Source organism: Toxorhynchites rutilus, chromosome 2, assembly GCF_029784135.1.
Source record: "Toxorhynchites rutilus septentrionalis strain SRP chromosome 2, ASM2978413v1, whole genome shotgun sequence".
Taxonomy (NCBI): domain Eukaryota; kingdom Metazoa; phylum Arthropoda; class Insecta; order Diptera; family Culicidae; genus Toxorhynchites; species Toxorhynchites rutilus.
This window is the reverse complement of record NC_073745.1, coordinates 93,446,005-93,469,415: the sequence shown is the minus strand read 5'-3', so window position 1 is coordinate 93,469,415 and position 23,411 is coordinate 93,446,005. Positions and strand designations below refer to the sequence as shown.

The window sequence follows — 23,411 nt, the reverse complement described above, 5'->3', positions numbered from 1 at the left end:
TTACCCGGTTCCAAATCTAGTATCATGTCAAGTGCCTGTCGGTAGTTGGGCACCTGTTCGTTCAGTCCGGTCAGATTAAATTTATCCTGGATGTAATCCTCATCCACCTGTGAATGGAATAATTGTATGAGAAAATGTTTTTTAAAAAGTCGGATATCGAAAGCCAAAATATGCGAAGAAATTGCTCAGGAATGATCTATACGTGCAACGTATCATTTGATCCAAAAACTTGTTTCAATAGCCTTAAAACTTTGACGTCTATATTCATCACTGTTTTCACGTTCACGTTCACCTAAGTCGGTGAACTATGGTGGATTCACCAACAATCTCGATTCCACGGTGGAAATTCAGAATCGTAGTGGAATATTGAATTAATCCATTTTTATCAATATGAATTGTGTCTAAATGTTTTTCCTATCGTTACAAGATGTTTTGCTCGCGTTTTATATAGGGTTGGGGAAAAAGAAATGTCGTATTTCTGATCGAAATTTGCGCTTTATTTAACATACTTAAAATTATCCATTTTAAGTCAAATATGCGCAGTTTTGTTCGCAAACTTGTTGCCATTTTGGAAGGCAACTTCATTATCCCCCACTTATAAAACCCCCCCTCCTTATTTGCAAAAACTCAGACAGCCAGTTTTCGCAAGCCTTTTTTGAGGCCAACTTAGTATCATCAAGAGCGTTTTGCATGGACCGGAAGAGATGATAATCACTTGGAGCCAGATCCGCACTATACGGTGGGTACAATAGGACATCCCATCCGAGCTCCCGTAGCTACTGAGAGGGGCATCAAAGATGTGTGAGGCCGAGCGTTGTCCTGGTGGAAAACAACACCATTCCTATTGATCATTTCTGGCTGCTTCTGGTCAATCGCCTGCTTCAAACGGTCAAGCTGCTCACATTAGAGAACCGAATTGAGGGTCTTTCCATAGTTGAGCAGCTCATAGTGGATGATTCCCTTCCAATCCCACCAAACACACAGTAAAACCTTCCTGTCCGTCGATCCGGGCTCGGCGATGATTTGGGCCGGTTCACCGCGCTTCGACCACGACTTTTTTCGCTTTAGGTTGTCGTACGTGATCCACTTTTCATCACCAGTCACCATCTTATTTAAAAATGGGTCGAGTTCGTTCCGTTTCAGCAGTGCATCGCAGGCGTTGATTCGATCTAAAAGATTTTGTTTGCATCACCTCGGGTGGCACCCATACATCCAGCTTTTTTTGGAATCCAATCTTCTGCAAATGGTTCCAAACGATTTTATGGTCTATACCCAGTTCCTGGCCAATCGAGCGAGTGCTCACATGCCGGTCTACTTGGAAGATTTCAACGATTTTATCGGTTTCCACGACGATTGGCCTACCAGTACGGGGTGTATCTTCGACAGCCACTACACCAGAACGAAATTGATCAAACCAACGCTGTGCTGTGCGAATCGTTACAGTATCGGGTCCATAAACTACACGATTTTTTTCGGCTGCCTTCGTTGCAGTGAAATAACGTGAAATATGGCGAATTTCTTGCTTGGTGGACTCTATCTTTGACGCGCTATAACTTGAGACTGAAAAGGACAATCACAACACTGTCAAAACGACACTTGTAGCACAGATTTTCGTCTTTAGATAGCCGTATATGATATATGATCGTATATGAACCGATGCGATAAGTACAATACAAGATATGTTTAAGTGTTGCCATATATTGACAATTTACGACATTTATTTTTCCCCAACCTAATATATGGACTGATTAATTATTAACAAAAAAGGGTTTGTTCAAGTTCACGTTCACGAGAACTCTAAACCGGCCTTTAGCATCAACCACCGGCGGGCGTCGAGCGCCGAAAAGTAACCGAAAAGATATAATCGTTGCAGGCAAATAATCTGCCAGTTCTTCTTGGAACTATAAATCACGTTCAAGCGATAGAAATTATTTTTTTGTTTTCTATTCATAATATATCATTGCGAACAAATACATTTTGTTTTGTGATTTTTCAATCAAGTGCAATTAACAGGAAAGCCTCTGAAGATTATTCTTCCCCATCATTAGAATATTTTCGTATTCCATATTGGGGGTACAGAATGAAAAACGGAAAATGTTTCGCATTGCGAAAATCATATAATTTTCCAGCGATTAAATTCCATAGTGGACCAACCATACCTCCTCTCGATTCATTAACCAATAAAAAGCAATTTTAAGCATTGTTCTAGTGGCAAAAACCTTCGCTACATACAAGTTGCTTGACGACATTGTGCGCAAAGCGAACGCTAATCTTGTTTTTCGAGCCGTGTTTTGCATCGCCCGTATATTAATCATGACTGAGATAAAATTTCAAGCAGGTCCCATAATTACAAATTTTGTGATTTCAATAATTTGTTGTTATTGTCTTAAATCATAGAGTCTTAAAACTTCTTCAGTTCATTCGACTCTATCAAAATTTTGATTGCAAAGAATATAACTCGTAGATATTTTATCTTTCGATTGATTATCATGTCATTTCATTCAATCGACAATGGGGTTTTGAGGCTCAAAACCTTGTGCCTCCAACGTAATGCTCTCGTTTTCGAATTCACCGAAATATTCATTCATCCATTCATTGAGGATTGATTCAGATTCAACTTCAAACGAATGATCCCTAAACCAGCGATAGTCCTACGTCAACCTTGCGGTTATACCACAGATATAACCCACTACCTGTTTTTTGACGTGGGACTACTTCTAACCGGAGTATATGGGGGGTGAAACGAAAACTTAAACACAGAACATGCAGAAAAAAATTAAAGATTTCGAATGCTTATAATTCGAACATTTCTTAAGACAGTATTCTAAAAAAAAATTTGAAAAAAAAAATCAAAGAAAATTTCCTTCATGCTTGTATATAGAAATAACTTATAAAGTGATGGACATTTGTTTAGCCGCACTTGGAAAAAACTTGAAACACTTACAAAACAACAAGGAATGTTCTTTTTATCGGGATACTTATTTGCTGTAGTGGTAGTATATTTAAGTCAATTTTATTGAAAGGACGCGCGTCACAATCACACACACAAGGCGGCATCGGTAGATATAAACATCAAACGTCGTTTTTCCCGAGACATACGTTTAGCCGCAGGGCATAAAAATCAGGTTTTCGCATAATCACCAAGCCTTTATTTATTTAAATAATGATGATGATAATGTACATCAAAATAAAATTAGTTTTGCGGATGTTGTTAAAAGTGCGAACACTTCTAACAACAATAAGATAATGGGTTATAGTAATAGTACTAGTATCATGCAAAGTAATCGTAAGACTCATCCGGTTATTGTAATCAAGCCTAAAGAGTCCAAACAAGCTTGCGAGGATACTCGGAAGCATTTGAAGACAAAATTAGATCCAAGAACACACAAAATTAGTAATTTCAGAAATGGAAGAAATGGCTCCATCATTGTTGAGTGTGCAACTGGAGCTAATATAGATAATGTGAAAGATGACATCGAAAGCAATTTGGGTGAGAAGTATAGTGCTGTTGTTCCCATATCGGTGCCCAGATTAAAAATCGTGGGCATGAGCGATCAGCATTCCTCCGATGTTTTCATTGATTACCTCCGAAGTCAGAATGAAGGCATCGAAATAAAAGATGTAAAGGTTTTAAATGTGTACGAAAATCCACGCTTCACCTACAATAAGTTTACTGCTGTAATTGAAGTAGATGTTGACACATATAACTGTTTATTGAACGCGAAAAAAGTAAATGTGGGGTTCGATCGGTGCTCCGTAGTTCCTGCGATTAATGTATTAAGATGCTTCAAATGTGGAGAATTTGGACACAAGAGCACGGATTGCAAACAAAATTTTGAAACGTGCTCAAGGTGTAGTCAGAAACACAAGACATCTGAATGCAAGTCAACTGTGTTGAAATGTGTTAATTGTTTGAAAATGAATACAGAACGGAAATTGAATTTGGACGTCAATCATGCCGCATTTAGCTCTGAATGTTTAGTATATCAGAGACTTTTTGATTTGAAAAAAAGCAGCTTGCATTTCAATAAATAGCAACCAGGTTCCAGAAGAATTGTGAACCAATATTATATTTTGTATTTGAATATTGCGGGACTGTCAACAAACTACGTAGCGTTACGTCAGATTGTTGAGGAAAAGCGTCCATTTCTAGTCCTTTTGTCTGAAACACACATTGTTGAAATAGAATCATTTGATCAGTATAGTATTCCGGGATATAATGTTGCTGCGTGTTTATCACATTCTAGGCACACTGGCGGTGTTGCTATTTATGTCAGAGAATCAGTTCAATTCAATCTTCGCCTCAACGAAGTGTTTGATGGTAACTGGTTCTTGGGCATTACAGTTGAACATGGCATGAAGATGGGTAATTTTGGTGTTTTGTATCATAGTCCCAGCTCAAGCGACTTGCGTTTTGTTGAAATTTTAGAAAACTGGCTTGAAATGTTCCTTGACTCTAGCAAATTGAATATATTAGCTGGTGATTTCAATATTAATTGGCGTGATGACTACAATTCGAACCATTTGAAGCGTGTATCCGATTTCTTCAATTTGAAACAAACAGTACATGAATTTACGCGCATTTCCAGGCACAGTAAAACTTTAATTGATCATGTTTATTCCAATTTTGATACTATTTACACAGTCACGGATACCAATTTGAAAATAACCGATCATGAGACTCTAATTATCAATATTGTAGATAATCTCGTGGTAAATGAAGATGTTGTGAAATTAAAGTGCTGGAGGAAATATTCGAAGCATGCTGTTTCGAATCTCGTAGTGAGAAGCCTGGATTTTCCATTCGAGGTCGGTAATTTAGATGAATCATCAGCTGTTCTAACTAATACCTTGAAAGAGTGTACAAATCGGCTTGTTACGCAAAAATTTGTTCCTATGAAAAACTCGAACAGCTGGTACAATTTGGATCTTTTGCGCCTTAAACGTGAGAGAGACAGATGGTACAAGAAATTTTGTAGAACAAATGATGGAAATCATTGGAATATGTACACAAACGCGCGCAATATATATTCACAGTCGATTAAGAAAACTCGTTGTGAATATATTCAGAGGAAGATTGATCTGCATCAAAGCAACAGCAAGGAGTTATGGAAAATTTTGAAATCTTTATTAAAACCTAGTAATAGCAAACCGCGTTCCATAACTTTTAATGGCACACTTGAACAGTCTGAACAGGCTATAGCATCTAAGTTTAACGATTATTTTGTCAATAGTGTTTCATTGATCAATCAGTCCATTGAATTGGTTGATGAACCTGATGAAATAAAACAGCCGGTTAACAGTAGTTGTAGATTTGAAAGTTTTCACCCAATTACATTAAATGAACTTAGAACTATTTGCTTTTCTTTAGGAAAAACGGCTGGAGTGGATAATGTCAATGCTAGAGTTATTCAAGATTGCTTTCATGTCATCGATCACATCTTGCTGGACCTTATTAATAAATATTTGCTAACTGGGCATGTGCCTAAGGTGTGGAAGGAATCTTTAATAGTTCCAATTCAAAAGGTTGCTGGAACGATTAAAGCCGAAGAGTTTCGTCCCATCAATATGTTGCACACGCTAGAGAAAATATTAGAAGTAGTCGTTAAAGGCCAGCTGCTGGAATATTTAAATTGCAATGCTTTGCTAATACCAGAACAATCGGGATATCGGGAAGGTCATTCCTGTGAAACCGCATTGAACTTGGTATTAGCAAAATGGAAAGAGAAACTAGAGTGCAAAGAGAATATCATTGCTGTTTTTTTTGGATCTAAAACGCGCTTTCGAAACAATTTCTAGGCCCTTGTTGTTGAACACGATTAAGCGCTTTGGATTTACGAGTACTGCATATAAATGGTTCGAAAGCTATTTAAATGACAGAACTCAACGGACTATTTTTAATGATACAATTTCGAATCCCCTAGGGAATAATCTTGGAGTACCTCAGGGAAGTGTATTAGGGCCCCTTTTATTTATTATGTATATCAATGACATGGGAAGAGTTTTACGATTTTGTGATATCAATCTTTTTGCAGATGATACTGTGTTATTCATTGCAGCTAATGATTTAGATCAGGTCGTTTTACATTTGAATGGAGATTTACATTCTTTAAGTAGATGGTTGAAGTATAAGCAATTGAAATTGAACATAAGTAAAACTAAATATATGGTAATCTCGCGAAATCGTTTAAATGAAAACGTCTCCATCGTTATTGATAATGAGACTATTGATCGAGTTCGGGACATTAAATATCTTGGCGTGATTATTGATGACAAACTCAAGTTCAACACTCACATTGACAATGTCATCAAGAAAATTGCCAAGAAGTATGGAATCTTATGTCGATTGAAAAACGATTTAACTATTTGCAGCAAAATACAGCTATACAAATCAATCATCTCTCCTCATTTAGACTTTTGCTCTTCCATTTTATTTTTAGCCAATGACACACAAATATCGAGATTACAGCGCTTGCAAAACAAAATAATGCGGTTGATACTAAAATGTAACAGATTCACTTCCTCATCTTTAATGTTGGACGCTCTGCAATGGTTATCCGTGAAGCAAAGGATTGTTTATTTAACTATGGTGTTCATTTTCAAAGTAGTTAAAGGTTTGCTGCCTCGATATTTGTGTGATCGAGTTGAAAGAGGAATTGACTTTCATAGTTATAACACTAGAAACGCGAATGAAATAAGAACACCTAATTTCTTGTCATGTGCTTCACAAAATTCGTTGTACTTCAAAGGAATAAATGTGTTCAACTCGATGCCAAGACATATTAAATGCGCAACAACACTTACAGAATTTAAGAGGCACTGTATTTCACATGTAAAAGCTGTGTTCTCTTAACAGCTGAACGAGTTTTTGTTTATTTTTATGACGAAGATCTTTACTGACGAAGTTTTATACGAACGGATAATTTAATGTGGACAATTTTTTTGCAGTTTGTTTTCAATATTTTCAATGAATCTGACGAAGTTTTTGAACGGATTATATTATGTAGATTATTTAATTTTTTTTTAAATCATCTTTTTTAAATTTGTATTGATCTCTATTATGTCTGTCATGATCTTGGTGATGATGGACTATTTTTATTTTTATTTTGTCGTTCTTATAGTTGTATTAGTTTAAAAAAATAAATAAAAGTAGTCTACAAAAGTTTGAGCGTCGCGCGCGAGACACAGATATAAAGGATATTAAATTGAAAGTTTTTTTAAGTGCCGGTCTAGGAATTTTTCGTAAAGGAAATTTTCTCGATTTCTCTGAATGAGGGTATTCAAAGTCAATCTAAAACAAGGCTGGCGGTTGGACTTGTGCTCTGGTGGACCACTTGGCTGCAAGGGCCTCGTCGGGACCGTATCGGCTCTGTGGCGGACATGACTGAGTATCGGCTTTTTTGGACATTGCAATTTTTTGAACTTATATCTGTAAATAAAATCAGTTCGTTTTTCATGTTTGCTAAACTGATTTCAATGTTGAAAAAAAAAAAAAAATTATCTTTTAGATAACTCGTCTTGCTCAAACCTCTGTAGGGGAAGGAGGCGGGACCATCATCATCATCATTATCTGTCTTTTTGAAAAAATACTTGGGAATGTTCATTTTACAAGGTAAATATTAGATGTGCAACGTAAGAAGTTGGTCAGATTAGTGATCTACGTAGAATTTAAAGAAATGGCGAAAGGTATTCTATTGACGGAAGAGGGGCGGAAAATGATAAAGATATTCAGTGAACAAAAGTTTTCTAATCGCTCGATCGTAACAAAAATTGGTCGATCTGAGAAAGTAGTACGAAATTTCTTTAAATAGTGCCTGAAATATGGGATATGACGACTAACAAATGGGAACGCCATAGTTATTTTGCGTCTTAAAGGTCGAATAAGACACGAAGCAACCACGAAACGATGCCCTGCTCATACATTAAGGCAGAATCGGTTGTTCCAGTAACGAAGAGGCATATTGCACGCGATTGTGTCACATTCACCCGAATGTAACAAATACCCGAATGCGACAGCTACCCGAATGTAAAATTTACCCGAACTTACACCTACCCGAATGCGACATTTACCCGAATGCAATAATCACCCGAATGTAACAGTTACCCGAATGCGACAGTTACCCGAATGTAGCATTAATCCGAATGCGAGACTTGTCCGAAAGAAGGATATACTCGAATAATACGCAAATGTTATTATTAGGATGTTTTTGTATATTTATTTTTGATCAGTTTTAATATTAGTCTCGTACGTTCATTTCCATTCAAAAAGTATTTTTCGTGGGTAGTGCAATTTGAGAAATAGTGGCGTTGAATAAAATCCTTTTGAAAATAATGAAAAGTGAAATAATGCAGTTTTATAACGTATTATGAAGTTCATCCATTCATATGGATGACGCAGCCCATTTATATAAAAGAAAGCTGCCAATTTTGGTACATATACATTATGGCACTGAAGTGCAATTTTGATCATGATTTTTTTTATCGCAATGAAATTTATTCTGAGATTACGGTAATGGGGGAGAAGTCCCCATCTAACGAGGACAAGGAACCGAGGCGGCCTCTCGCAAGCAAACCTTTGTTCCACCGATTGCCCGATTAGTTTAAAACATAGGAGACTATTGTCTAGTTAGACGAGCGTCGGACTGCATGACATGCATACTTAACGTAATGCACCAGGTAAACGTATGCCGTCCGACGCTCGCTAACGCTCGGTCGGACCTAACTAAAGGATCGTATCCACTGTTCCAAACAGACCGGGCAATGTGTGGAACACTGGTTTGACTGCGAGAGTCCGCCGGCGGCCGACTCGGATTGCGTCACCTCGGCGGCTTGGTGCCGCCTCGAGTCCTTATCCTCGTTAAATGGGGACTTCGCCCCCATTACATAGTTCTCAGAATAAACTTCATTACGAAATAATAAATTCATGATAAAAACTGCGCCGCGGTGGTAAATACGTTTTTTCTTATCTATTCTTTTTACATTTTCATTTAGTTTTTTCTATTAAAGTTACCTGCTTAATTTTCGGAATATTCCGTAACCCATGCTCATTTCTGAATAATCTCTCGGCCTTAAAGAGGAATACGGAAAGGAAAGAAGACGGCATATCAATTGTGCCTACACTAATTTCTAAAAAAGGCAAAGCGAGGTTTTCATCATCTTTTTTGAATTTCTTCATTACAATCTCACATTTTACTTCGTAAAGTTGTAACAGGAGATTCGTCAAAACTTCATAATCTTATTTGTCGAAATTATTCCTTCTTCATTCGGGTAAATGTCGCATTCAGGTAAATGTCGCATTCAGGTAAATGTCGCATTCGGGTATTTGTTACATTCGGGTAAACGTTGCATTCGGGAAAATGCCTTTTCGGGTATTTGTCGCATTCGAGTAAATGTCCATTCGGGTATATGTTGCATTCGGGTATTTGTTACATTCGGGTGAATGTCATTCGGGTATGTGTTATATTCGGGTAAATGTGCTTCGGGTAAACGTGTTTCGGGTGAATGGTATTCGGGTAAATGGGACACAACCATTACACGTATCTTGAACGAGTCACCAAACATAATGTGGAAGAAACTTCAAGGGAAGTCGAAACTGACCGCCACCCATAAGCAGACCCATCTCATTCTCGCCCGACAATACATGGAATGGAAACTGGAATGGAGAAATGTTGTATTTTCCGGCGAAAAAAGTTCAATTTGGATAGCCCGGACTGTTACAGTTGCTATTGGTACAATTCAAGTCGACGGAATGTCATGAGATCGAAGCGAAACTTTGGGGGCGGAAGTTTAACAGTGTGGGGAGCCGTTTCCTATCACAGCAAACTTCCTCATTTGTTTCATTTTCACCCGAATGAACTCTGAAAAGTATCGTCAATTACTGGAGATCGTTTTGATTGGCCATATTGAGAATAATGCTACCGAGGATATCGTTTTTTTCAGCAGGATATTTCATAGATCCACGTTTCCAAGCAATCGAAGGCATGGTTCGCTGAGAAGGACATTCCGCTTCTTGAATGATCTGCTTGCAGTCGATTGCAATCCCATAGAGAATCTTGGCCGAGATGGTCTATGCAAACGGATGACAATTTAACAACTTTTCCAGCCTCAACGCAGTAATTCAGGAGTGTTGGGATATAATCAATATGGCAACACTTTAAAAGCTGTCTGACTCGATGCCAAAACGAGTTTTCAAAGTGATCCGAAATGGAGGTGGACATACTAAATATTAGCTACCGATTGGACTCGAAATTTGCCGCACAAATTTTCTTTCATTGACATTTTAGGATGCGGCTAAACGAATGTCGACCCTGATTCCACATATTTCAAATAAAAAGTGAATTTATACTTTTGTTTTAGAATGAATTCGATAATAGACTTTTACAAATAATTGACTTATTTTTAAAAATATTGAGAAAAAATAGGGTGTGGCTAAACGAATGTCTAACACTGTACTCATATAGAAAGGACTTATCGAAAATCCTATTATTTACCGAGTTAGAGCCATTTTAGTGATGCGGTATCTAACTTGGTACGGCCATAACAATGAACTTCAAACGCGTTTTTCTCGAAACTAGTTTTTTCAAACTGAATTAAATTATTGATTAAAATAGTGAATGAATGAAACTATTTACGAATTCAATTGCAAACAAATCTCAATTTATGTCAATTCATGCATTATTGTAGTAGTTATCGCAGCAAATAGTTATGAACATGTTGCCTAATCATCAAACGGTATGCGTAGAGGTTCAGTGAGCTGGCGACATGAAGGGATATCTTCCAATGCAGTCTTGAATAATCGAGCCCAAGCGTTGCATTTGTACCCGCTTTTGTAGACCGTGATAGCAAAACGAATTCTGGAGTGTAAAAATGTTTGGGGGTATAAAAGTATTGCCGACTTGAATATATCTCCAATACCGATTCTCCCAACTTCTTGGTTTCGGAATCTGTATTGGGAAAACACATCCCGGTTTGCAAAAATGCAAGCGAGTACAAAAGTACTCGTAGTTTGCATCTTTCTCTAGGTTTCATGGTTCTGAAGTCTGTGTTAGGGGATTTTTCGTCAAAGAAATTTTCCTCGACTGTGGTCACGCGTATTCTAGAGCTTGCCCCTCGGAATACATTCATGGCGTATTATTTGGCTTCAGAAATCTCAAATCAGTATTAATAAATGACGCTAGTTAAAGCATACGTTGAGACGACAAAAGGGAACGTTAACGCCATTCAAGAGGAAGAAGGCATCATATCAAACGTTAACCCTTTCGCTACGAGCGTCGTCCATAGACGACATCCGCGCGACGACCTGTGTGTACGAGCGTCGTCTTTATACAACATGAGAGTGATACTGCACATCGATCCCATCAGCGCGATGTGCATACTTTTCGGCGCAGTGCTCCGTACCGCGGTAGCACTCCGGCGGAGCACATTGTCGTATTGAAAGGGTTGAAGGACGTTCATCAAATTTATCTGTAACGAAGAACATAATCTATTCCAAAAATTTCGATGCATTCTAAAATAATATTCGGAGTGGTGAACAAGTGATTGCATAATATAATTACGTAGTTCTACGTCGAAAATATGCGGTCGTGTCCTAGATACAATGCCTTACAATTTTTTTATACCCAAATACGGTACAGATTGGTAAAAAGACGGGACAACCAAAAATGGTTGAAAAAACGGTATGTTTGTTCAGTCTAATTTTAGCATGTAAACACGTCGTTGTATTGGAGTTTGCTTTGATTACATGCCTGGTTCTCACGGCCCGAAAAAGGGTTAAATGAAGTCACCAAAAGGACAGTTTTCAAGTGATAATCTAGAGGTGAATGAACTGCAAAGTTTCAAGAAACTATCCAAAGTCTTAAAAAACGATAAACTGAAAAGAATCTTCCACAAATTATTATTTTTGTTCATGTTCATGAGGAAAAATTATATCGACAGATCAAAAATGAAAATGAGGCTCGTTACCACGCATGTTTTGTATCCTCGTACTCGTTCCATTTGAACAGAATTTACAAATTGTTTATGCGCTTCGAGGGTGGTCATAAAATCATAGTAATCGCCGAAGATACAGAAGAAGCTATGGATTAATTAATTAAAGCAAATCGTCCTCCAAACAAGAATCTATGTTTTTGCATTGGCGTTTGAGTGTAAAATTATACAAATATGAAAAAGTTCTTCCTTCACTCAGGTTATACTTTTTGGTGTGAATTCAGAAAAAAATTCTCATTCTATTCACTGTACGATTTAAACATTTTACTTTATAAGTACGATGCATTCAACTACAACGCTTAAAGCATATCTAAGGGTGGGTTTAGATTAGTGATATATTCATGTGAAGAAATATGATGAGATTTATAGAAATCGCATCAACCGTTTACACTAGCGTGAACTTCTATAATGAATATATTCATATTTTCGGTGAATTTATTCACCTGAAGTAGAACTGCATCCAACTTTAGTGATTTCTCACCAGTGAGAAATTCACAAGCGTTTACATATGCTGAATTTATTCAAGTTATATATACCTCGAATAAGTGTATCATATATATTCTCGCCCGTTTACACCTATTTTCATGTGAATAAATCCATCTATAGCTATAGATCTCCCTAATGTAAACCCGCCATAATGCGCAGAAAATAGTTTTCACTTAATATTACGCTTTATATTAACGATGCCTAAAATAGACGAAAAAGCACATTATTTGAACAAATTATCGTCGTTTACGTTGCACCAAAATGGTTCACCACAAGGATAGAGTTTCCACACAGAAAAATAACAATAACAATTGTGTAATACATAATATACAATGGCTTCAGGTCCTCAAAGGAAAACTTAGTTTTCGAGACAATACACAACATAACGATTACTCGGCATTTTTCAACCTTACACCATTGTCGTCTGTTTACAATAGCGGGCCGCTTTTCACAGACAATAAATAATCCAAAAATACATTTATAGACTATGCTCCACTCACTTTCGGTCAACAATTTCAAGACGTCAGCACACCCCCGAGCTAACGCGTAATCAATTAGCAATGTTTTTAAAAGTTGTTTAACGGTGTACGGAGACAAAATACATTGTACCAATTTTCCAGCTCTTGCTATGAACGGATATAGTATTATTCAAAAACTAAGTACAGCTATAAACATCGGTTTAGTGCGAGAGATAATATATAAACAGGACAAATCAACTCAATATGGACCGAAAATTTCCAGGATGCAACCTAGTACATATTGATTACTGGACGGGAAATTGGCACTTACAATGACCACATTGCATTTTAATTGTGCAGAGTAAAACAAATGAACAGGAATTACATATTCTGCACTGATGCGGATGGTAACTATCCAATGTGGGCATTGTCTGCGTGTCTTATTACAATTTTTTGCGCCATATTCCTCAATTAGCAGTCTCAAACTCGCTTTCATCAGATAGTAACTACACACAGAGACAGCCACCCATAATTTAAACCAAGTGATAATAAGATTAGTCAACTAGTACTCATCGCCTAGCGCACTGTGGCTAATAGAAATGACACCAAAAAAAAACACCACATTGTGAGGAAAAAAAACTGTACTCACCTCACAGAAAAATTCATTACCACGAAGTCCACAGAACCAAGAAATCCAAGAAACCTCCTCAGAGCTACTCATTTTCCTGCAAGTTGAGAGAAGTAAACAACCATTAGGAGTTCCACTATGACACAAAGTTCCGCTTGTCCAGCGCCCTAAAACTAACAACGAAACAAAAAACGACACGGTAAATAATTTCGCTGCTGCATAGCGGAGAACTCAAGACGGGCAACACAGACTCTGACTTCTTTTTTTCACTTTTGACAGCACTCGTAGAGCCGTAGAGCAAAGATGGTTGAAAGTGACGATCCCTTTGCATGGAACTATTTTGCGAGTGGCATTTTCTCGTCGAGTATGCCACCACGGGCATCGTTTCCAAGCTGGCACCATCCGAGGCCACGTTCGCTTTCATTTGATAGCAACCTTCCCTAGCGAAAAGCACAATTTTCAGGCCAAAAATTACCTTTTTATTCCCTGGCTAGCCACGCTTATGATTAAATCTTGAAGAAATAAAAAATACGAAAAAAATCAATCGAAACTTGAACCGTGGTTCACACTGTACAACTGTGCGCCCGGGAATGCGTTTAACTTGATGTATGTGAGTGAACGCGACGTCGAGAGACGATAGACTGGGAAATGTGAACAGGAATGGTTTATGACGTTTACGTGCCGTGTTGAGGCGTGCGTTGTCAAAAAAAGCGCGCAGGCAAGGCAAACGGGCGACGTGTGCAGGTTCATCGAAGGTGGGAATATGGCTTTGTTTTGGATATGATTACAACGTACCATCGTGATATTTTTAGACTACTGATGAATATGCAATCCATTCGTATTTCAATGCTTAATTTAATCTTAATACAAACATTTAACATATTATTCGTGTTGCACAATTAAAACACGAGCAGTTTTCAAAGTAAAATTTAAATCTCAACAATACAATTACACCTCTTTGATTTAATCGGACGTTATGGGTACAAGAATAATTAACTTGTTTATGTTATGCCTAAATTGTACCTGAAATCAGGTTGTATATAAAGTCAGGAATGTTTAAAATACCTCTATATATACATAAAGTTACTCAGACTCAAACATCGTCAAAAAATCTTCCATATAGATTGAATAGCAGTATACCACAATGAACTACAAGAAAATTTTCTCCTGTTGTAGACCGTTTCCGAAAAACGGTATTGTTCATCTGAAAAACGTTTCTCACGTGCGAGGTATGTCTTGAGGGTAAATTGTCTCGAACGGCTATTCCGAAAACAGCCGAAAGAAAGTCGACACAGGTCTTGGATCTGGTGCACACCGACTTGTGTGGCCCGATGCGCACCCCAACACCGGGAGGAAAGCGTTTCCTCATGACAGTAATCGATGATTACAGCCGATACACTGTCGTTTATTTGCTTTGCAGGAAATCTGAACCAACCGATTGTCTAATGGAATACGTCAGATATGTAGAAAACATGTTCAACAGAAAACCGCGCATTATACAATCAGATGGCGGAGGCGAGTACGCCAACGCGAGACTGCAGAGGTTTTTAGCTACAGAGGGGATAAAGGCACAATTTACTACGGCGTACACATCCCAGCAGAATGGCGACGCCGAACGACGTAATAGGTACCTGCAGGAAATGGCTAGAACGATGCATCTCGATGCGAAATTGGACCATAAGTCCTGGGAAGAGGCGGTTCTAACAGCGACATACTTGCAGAACAGGTTGCCATCGAAGTTGGTGGATACAACTCCGTACGAGAAATGGCATGGAAGAAAACCCATATTGGATCATTTGCGGGTGTACGGCAGTAGCGCGTGGGTTCACATCCCAGCGGTAAAACGTGGGAAGTTCGACAAAAATGCTCAGAAATTTGTGTTTATCGGTTACTTGGACCAACACAAGGCTTATCGATTTGTCGTTTGGGTTCGATGAAGGTCACCATATGCCGTGACGCACGATTTCTCGAGATGGGAGAAACGGATGATCGAACTGATGAAAAAGGAGACTTCGAAGAAGTCCATTCACATCGGAAGGGAGAGATAAGCAACTGAGTACTAAATCTGTACCAAGAGTATTCATGGACTTAAAGAGTCCGCCCGTTGGTGGAACAAGGAATTGTCTAGTGTGCGGAAAACAATGGGCTTCGGCGTGATTCCACTTCGTATCCTGCATATAGTCTATCAAGAGGAATATGGACTGATATAAATTGATGTTGATTTACGCTACTCCTTGGTTCAATGAAGCAGTTTCTGTGAAGTAGTTCGTTGTCGTTGGCACTGCGTCCTGAAGCATTTGTAGTAACGCGTATTGGTTCAAGATTCAATTTATTAAAATGATAAATCGAAAATATCTATGACCTTTTTATACCTTATAACTTTTTTAATCGGGTTTGTTTTTAATTAAATTTCTAATATCCAAAGTTTGGTACTGGAACACCAGATTTTATGTATTATTCTTGGCATATATTACTCAAGAAATCAAGATAAAATGTTCTGGAGTTCGAATTAATTTGAGTGAATTTGGGTATTTCAGTTCGTTTTGTTCAATTCTAAAATCAATAGCAAAACGTAGTTCACAAAACAGTAAAATAGGATTTCGGTCATAGTTGAATTTTTCTAGGTTATGTTTGACGACGGATTCCAATGAGAGCGGGCGAATTCAGCATTTTCAATGGTTCGAGCTTCAATAATTCCTTAATCCCTTCTTTTCGCTTTGAGTTGTGCATTTTCATTTCGTTTGAAAATTAAACTTTCAAAGGAAATTACTTTCACGACAGTATGACTGCACTTTTGGAATTTACATTATCTGTGCTTTAGTAAGAAAAAGATAAACGATGTTATTTATTTCTTATAACGCTATATAAATAAAAAAAGTGAGGTGGGAAAAAATATTATCAAGCTCAACCCATTATTGCAACGTTATTTCAAAGGATCTGTAAATTTTGTATGAAACGCAAAAAATTGTAATCTGTATCTACAGATTCTTGGTTTAAAAAAGTCTAGATAATCTGTAGAAATGCAGATTATTATGTAGATATGGTAACCCTGTTCGAGATGCATCTACCGGAGCTTGCTTAATGGCTGCTATTAAACCCATTAAAACACCTGCTTTATCGTCTTGGCTCAGGAAATACATCTCATTCGGTCCCAGATTCGAAGCTAGCTGCTCAAGCATATTGGAGCCCGTGAATTTATTTAGGAATAAAAACGGAATTTTATTACGTAACGATCACGGCTCTGCCTCCTCCCCCCTATGTCACATTAAGTAACGCAACCTCGACAACCCTCCCCCCTACTTGCGTTACGTAATTTGTGCACGACGCCTAATGAGCTTTTTTTTTAAAATCACATCAGGATTCATAATTTGTAACTAAAGTTGATTGTTAACATACAAAAATTCTATGTTTCAAAAATTAATAAACAATCTACTTTATATGAAAATAAATTCAAAAAATGCAATTAAAAAAATACATATTTTAGATACTTTTAAAGTTTTTTTTTCGAAAATAAATAAAGAGTACTAATTTGTTTTCTCAGTGTATATTTTTTCACGTTTGAAAATCCATACTCTATAACTCTTTCTAAAATCCTATTTCGGGAAACTCATAGTTTTTTAAAATATAAATGACCAAAAATTTTTCCTACTAAAATCGATATGCTCTTTTGAAAAGTTACACTTGAGTAAAAATATTTCCAATTGCTGTGGAAAACTCACATTTCCCCCAACTCAAACGAAATACAAACTTTCATTCGAATAAAAACTCATATTTAATCATTTGTCGATTTCATTTGGAATTGCTTTCCTGTTTCCCGCGATCTTAAAAAAAGTTCTTATCCTTCAAATTTATTCCAATTTGATGTGTCGTTCGTTCAGATCTTGATGAATGACAATAATGACAAGAATTCAACATTCTGTACATGTTCGTTAATTTGAAAAAACAAACTAATGATTCACTTGAAGATTTGAAGACTGTGCACAATGTTCCTGATCGAACCTCAACAGAAGTGGAAAAATGTAAACATCTGGTATCGATGTCGATAATACAGTATATGCAAAGAAATTTAGCACTCCAATAATACGACCGTATTTCAGAATACCTTTTTCTATGACGACGTATCGTGAACGACGAATGCATATAGTAATTTCGTTTAATGCGACATGCCGAGGCACTACTCAGTGTCGCATTGGAGGCGATTTTGACCTGTAATTGGACATTTGCGATGAGTGTGGTACAGTGTCGATGTCTGGTGGCGACATTCAAAGTGGCACAATAATTTGTGCTCCGAACTTGATGTTTACAAAAATGTCCAATTAGAGCTTAAAAATGTCCAATTAAACGTGTCGCATTACAGGTCTGTTCAATTAGCTAAATGTCGCATTAAGGGTGTATATCTTCGTTATTTATGAAATGTATCGTTAGCTTGGAATTATCATTCGAATCGACAGAGATTTTTATGATTTTGGCACTTTACGGACTCTCTATTGCCCCTTAGTGCGTTTCATCCTTGAGACAAATTGTGCTTGGAATCCATATCATGACTATTGGAGAATATGTCTGTAAGGATTTAAAAATCCTTTATCAGTAAATCTCCGTAAATGTTGTCTTAGGCGGCTCGCACACCGGAGCAACAAGCAACTAGCAAGCTGCAATACGCAATATGCAACAGGCAACATATTTTGTTGCTCTTCGCATACCAGAGCAATAATAACGCCTGACATTATGCAAACATGTATGAAACTTGTCAAATTATAAGCGATAAGTTGCTCTTCAACCGACACGTAGTGTTGCTAGCGATATGTGTTGTTCTGTAAAGGCGATAGCGATATCGTATTGCGTCGGTGTGCGAGATCACCAAAAATTAAATGGAAAAATCCATTGGCGAAAATATTGCTTATTGCATGTTGGTAGTTGCTAGTTGCTTATTGCTCCGGTGTGCGAGCCGCCTTAAAGAAAACCTCTTTCTCCTTTTGAGGATTTTTTTTGCTAGTTGGAGTGACTCGTCTTGACCAGTGACACTAGAATTATATTACCAAAAGTACTCATAAAAATATGTCTGGAAGTTTTGACTGCTCTGTTGTTTTGTCACCACTTCAGCTGTACTGCTCTCTTCGGCTTCAACTGAATGAATATTACAACGGGTTGATTCGATCCGCACTAATTATGGTTTTCATGCACCTATTTGTCAGATAAAGTCAGATTTTTTTGTGCAACTGTGAAGGGTATGTTTATTATGGTGTTGTTATAATTGTTATTTATTTTTGTGGAATACTGAAAACAAAACTAAATTTAAAACGGCAAGGAATTTCACAAAAAAAAGTCACAAACTTGGCGTGAATCTTTGTTTGTGAGAACATTTGTGCGTTTTTATCCACGATTTTATTTTTGACGTAGGACTATGTCTAACAGAAATACATGGTGTGTAACACATAAATTTGTGGATTATTTATTTGAGAATGATGTTTTTTAGAGCATTTGAGATGAAGTTTTGCTGTAATCATACTGAAAAACTTATTTGATATTCAATGAGTTCAGTGTTTCAGGGTTGCTCTAGACACCAAACATTCAACATGCAAATGTTGAGGCTGAGAGTTAATTCGGAAGTTTTATTGCTCCACTGCTTTGATAATTGTTTGCGCATTTAGTTTGTCTACATTACATTTCCACTGTATATAAATATGTACAACTGTGCGCCCGGGAATGCGTTTAACTTGATGTGAGTGAACGCGACGTCGAGAGACGATAGACTGATTAAGAAGCCAAATAATGAATTACGTATTTAGAGCTTGTTTTTCTGAAGTGGAACAACTTGACCTAAACTCTAACGAATTAAAATAAAACAATATTTATATTTTTGGCAACCTTTGGCGTAATCCTACGTCCCTCCACTTATGTCCTCGACATTACCCATCTTTTCGAGTTTTGATTAGTGTTTGTCTTTTGCGATCCGGTGCAATTCCATTTGATTCCATACAGCGAAGATAAGGTACCAGGTGAGGCGATGTGGCGGGAGCAAAAAATCTCACCCCAATATACAATTTCACTTGTTCCAGGTTGATTTATTGCTGCAACCTCAGTGAATCGATTTTTGCAGTGTAGGCGATGATTGGATACTCTCCGATGAAATGTGAATATGCAGCATTTGTGGAATATATAAAATAAGTGCTAATCTCCCAATGAAAACAGTTAACATTGAACATTGAGTCAACAACAAAGTTTTTTTTGTTTCCGATGGAAATAACCAAAAAGGATGCAGTATCAACTGTGTCTGCATTGCTAATAAGTAGTGATCACGATTCGGATGAAGATGAGAGTTATGCTACCAGTCTCTCGGCGTCTTTCTTTTTTTTTTTTTGCCTTTTCTTTCTCATCACTGGTGGGCCATTCATTTGCAAATTTGTCATGCAGGTCGCTAATCAAGACAGTAGTATCACTGCAGGTCCAATCGAATTGACCGATAGTGAAGGTGAACCAATCAGTCTCGTCCACAAAACTAAAAGGGTCAAGATTCTTTCTCCCCTTTGTATGATATAATTAGCTTCGCCATATCAATCTTGAGCAGCGATAATCTTACACCCCAGTATAGAAATGAAAGATGCAGTCCGACGTCAAAATTATTTCCACATAAAACGTCTACAAACATAAAAAATGTCATGTTAAAGTTTTCTGCATATTTCAACACTTCCCCTTGGTTCACCGTGACTGGTTCGCGCTGACATAAGGGTGATCACAACAAACGCGAGCTGACTCCTCTCTCTCAGGTGCATATATGAAAGTTTACACGAATCAGAGAAAAATGTATGCTTTGGTAGAACTTGTAAAACTTTAAAACGGATGCATAAAACGAGGAATCAATTGATTAATCCATTCGAATTGAGTCCTCCAATTGGTGAACTGGAACAATGCGATTGGTGTAAATAGGGCTTAATATTGTCGCAACGCAATGCTTTTTTTTCAGTGGGTCTTCAAAGAAAAACAGTTGTGCACTGCTCTGTGAGGGTTTATTGTTTTGATGAATCATTTGCACAAAAGATGTAAACAGTTAAGCACATAGAACGTTGAAATGAGTACTGTAATTTCGGAGGAGGACTTAGGTTTTATAGAAAGCGAATTGCCTTTCGAAGATAAGGTGGATCTTGATAGTCCATGCGTCCTACAATGGTCCGAGAATGATATTGTTTCAAAATTACAGGTTTCGCTGCTATTTCTACTTTACGGTCAACGAGATCCGAAGTATCTACAGCAAACTTTAGCAGTGGCCAGCCGGGTACCGGAAGAGGACACCCAGTTTTTGATTGATTGGGTAAATTATATGAAAACTGATTGGCAATCAGAGTTACTGGAAGCGCTTGTCATTGTTCAAGCTAATCTATGTCTGATCAAATGTGGTCATGATGCAGACGAATTGAGGGATCGTTATCTGCCGCACGTTCCAGAGTTGGCAACTTTTGTGCATCCCATCTTGAAGGGATTATACTTGCTTTGTGAGAGGATGGAGGAAAGTGTTGGTGAGAAATTGGTGAAATATTTGGTGCACAAATATTGCATTATTAACAACGGAGGCGAATATTTCGAGATCGTTATACTGGATCTAATAACTCGGGATCTGATAAAACTTGGATCGAAATCTACGGGAGAAGAGTGCGATTTGCTCACTCTCATAGCATCCTTCAAAGAGCTAGATCTGTATGCACTCTCTGACTACTGTAAAAGCATTGCCAACCACTTTAATAAGGATATAATCGGTAAACAGAATCAGGCAGACAATGCGAAAGATTCGATAAATTTCAGACAAATCCCATCCGATAGCAAACAGCCTGACAAAAGTGTAAAGATCAGTCAACTAGAAAGTTATTATATCACAAAAGCAAACGCGGGTATAGTTTTAATCATTAATCAGTTTAAATTCTATCGTGAAACAAATCCTGAATTAACGGAATTGTTACCTCTAAAACCCTTGAATGACCGTCGTGGTACTGAAGTAGATAAAGATGCTATCATCAATTTGTTCACTGAACTTGGTTATCGGCTTATCTTAAAGGAAAACATTCCGCATTTGGAAATATTAAAGCAAGTTGAAAACGCTGTCAGTCAAATTGAGTCCGCACACTGCTCCTTGGTAGTGTGCCTTCTTTCACACGGTCAGGAAGGGATGGTGTATGGGAGTAATAGTATTCCAGTGAGCGTCAAAGCAGTGGAAAGAACCATGGCGTCGGAGAAATTGACCGGAAAACCGAAGCTCCTGTTCGTTCAAGCATGCCAGGGATTAGACCTCCAAGCGGCTGTCGAAATTCCTCGACTGGAACACGATGGACCGTCATCTGAGCGTACAGCATCGATTTTCGTTGACTTCCTGGTGGCGTGGTCCACCGTACCCGGATTCGCGTCAGTTCGGCATATCGAGAAGGGTTCCTGGTTTATACAGGAGTTATGCCAGAAGCTGAAGCAGCTTCGTCAAGGGTGAGTTACGATGATTGCAGTAGGATCGATACTAACATATTGATAATTGCAGCAATCACATCATGGATATTCTTACGGCTGTGATAAATGATGTATCGAGTAAGCGTGGCTATGGGAATGAGTGCATGGTACCAATCATATACAGTACATTGAGGAAAAGGCTGTATTTTGGCACAGAAGACGTGTCATAATCGTTTTTAATCTATAGAAAGTGCAATTGTAATAATTTCTGGTTAAACTAGACATTTTTGCGACTGTATCCTTTTACGATTTCTTTAGTATTATTGTATCCATATATTAAATATATCGAACATTTTTTTTTACGTTGAGTCGCACAACTCTCATTTCATTAGCAAACATATGGAACATTCACCCTTATTCAACCGTTGTTCCTATCTACCCTTCGGTATGAGGGAATCGATTTGAGGTACGTTTCTTTGACCGAACTTATTACCCGATTATCTTTATAAAATTTCTCCCGACTAAAGTCCAATCACTGTTCGTTAGATGCGCTGATATGTGTTATTTCGGTTAGACCTTCCCCTTTTTCCGCGCGGCGAATGTGGTGAGATGACTCAAGTCAACAAGTAAACAAGTAAACAATCGACGCCATATTCAAATGGAAGATTTGCTATGAGGGGCATTCGAATGTAATTTGAAATGTTATGAAAATTGACATTATTTTCGCATGACAAAAACATTGATTAAATTACAGAAAAATAATTTCCTCAAATTATATTTCATAACTGTTGTCGCACTCAATCCATTGGAAACCTTTTGTCTATCCAATTTCATGATCAACGCGAATCAAACAATTCTTTGAAGTTCCCCTCGTTTTTATTTGACGTTTTACATGCCGGACTAGTGTTTTTTTTTGTTCCATTTGTTTATTTAAGGCTCATTAGCATTTTAGCAGTAACAGAGCCGAAGTTTAATCGTGTACATGTCACATGTTTATCATATATATAATTAGCACATTACACAGTAGCCATTTAGGCGTAAGAGTATTCTTTCTCCGTTATCCAGTTAGACCACCGAACAGCGGAGACAGTTTATTGATCATTGTTGAGTTATTTATAGAACAGCAGCCCGATGTGTCTTGCAGAGCAGAACAGTTGTATGAATGAATAGATCTTATTTCGACCGTGGATTGATCTCCATCGCTGATGATTGTTGCGTGGACGTAGATATTTGTAACAACACAAAGATGGTCAATGAGGGCCCTGAGTTTTGAACTCACGATCGATCGCTTACTAAGCGAACGCGCAACCGATGTGGCTACGGCGACCTCCTAGTTAGCGAATGTTTACTGTGTATATTTTCCATAAAGTTATCGATCTTCGTATGTAATTGTCCCTATATCCTTTTATCCTGTAGTGGTCCCCATGACC

General features: G+C 37.7%; 2 protein-coding genes across 4 annotated transcripts in view; one reads left to right on the top strand and one right to left on the bottom strand.

Moving 5' to 3' along the window:
* Nucleotides 1-14,210, bottom strand: part of LOC129764976 (casein kinase II subunit beta) — a 28,800-nt gene extending 14,590 nt beyond the window's left edge. For 2 of the 3 annotated variants that reach the window (XM_055764678.1, XM_055764677.1), the window contains exons 1-2: nt 13,579-13,675; nt 5-107 (exon numbers count right to left, since the gene is read on the bottom strand). In XM_055764678.1, coding sequence (XP_055620653.1) covers nt 5-107; nt 13,579-13,650 — 175 coding nt within the window. In that variant the 5' untranslated portion in view covers nt 13,651-13,675. Of the gene's footprint in view, nt 1-4; nt 108-13,578; nt 13,676-14,032 lie in introns of those variants that run through there. The other variant, XM_055764680.1, reaches the window with a different exon arrangement.
* A 6,353-nt stretch (nt 14,211-20,563) lies between these two features.
* LOC129767558 (caspase-8) lies at nt 20,564-22,349 on the top strand. Its single transcript, XM_055768577.1, has 3 exons — nt 20,564-20,689; nt 20,753-22,020; nt 22,073-22,349. Exons 1-3 carry the CDS (start codon nt 20,624-20,626, stop codon nt 22,209-22,211), a joined length of 1,473 nt encoding a protein of 490 aa, XP_055624552.1. The 5' UTR covers nt 20,564-20,623; the 3' UTR covers nt 22,212-22,349.
* Nucleotides 22,350-23,411: the final 1,062 nt, after the last annotated feature.

Bases quoted from the DNA above. Each gene is read 5' to 3' on its own strand.
- LOC129767558 (XM_055768577.1), top strand. From the start codon at position 20,624: ATGAGTACTGTAATTTCGGAGGAGGACTTAGGTTTTATAGAAAGCGAA. The intron at 20,690-20,752 runs GTGGATCTTGAT...TCAAAATTACAG, and splicing joins AATTGCCTTTCGAAGATAAG to GTTTCGCTGCTATTTCTACT. The intron at 22,021-22,072 runs GTGAGTTACGAT...TGATAATTGCAG, and splicing joins CTGAAGCAGCTTCGTCAAGG to CAATCACATCATGGATATTC.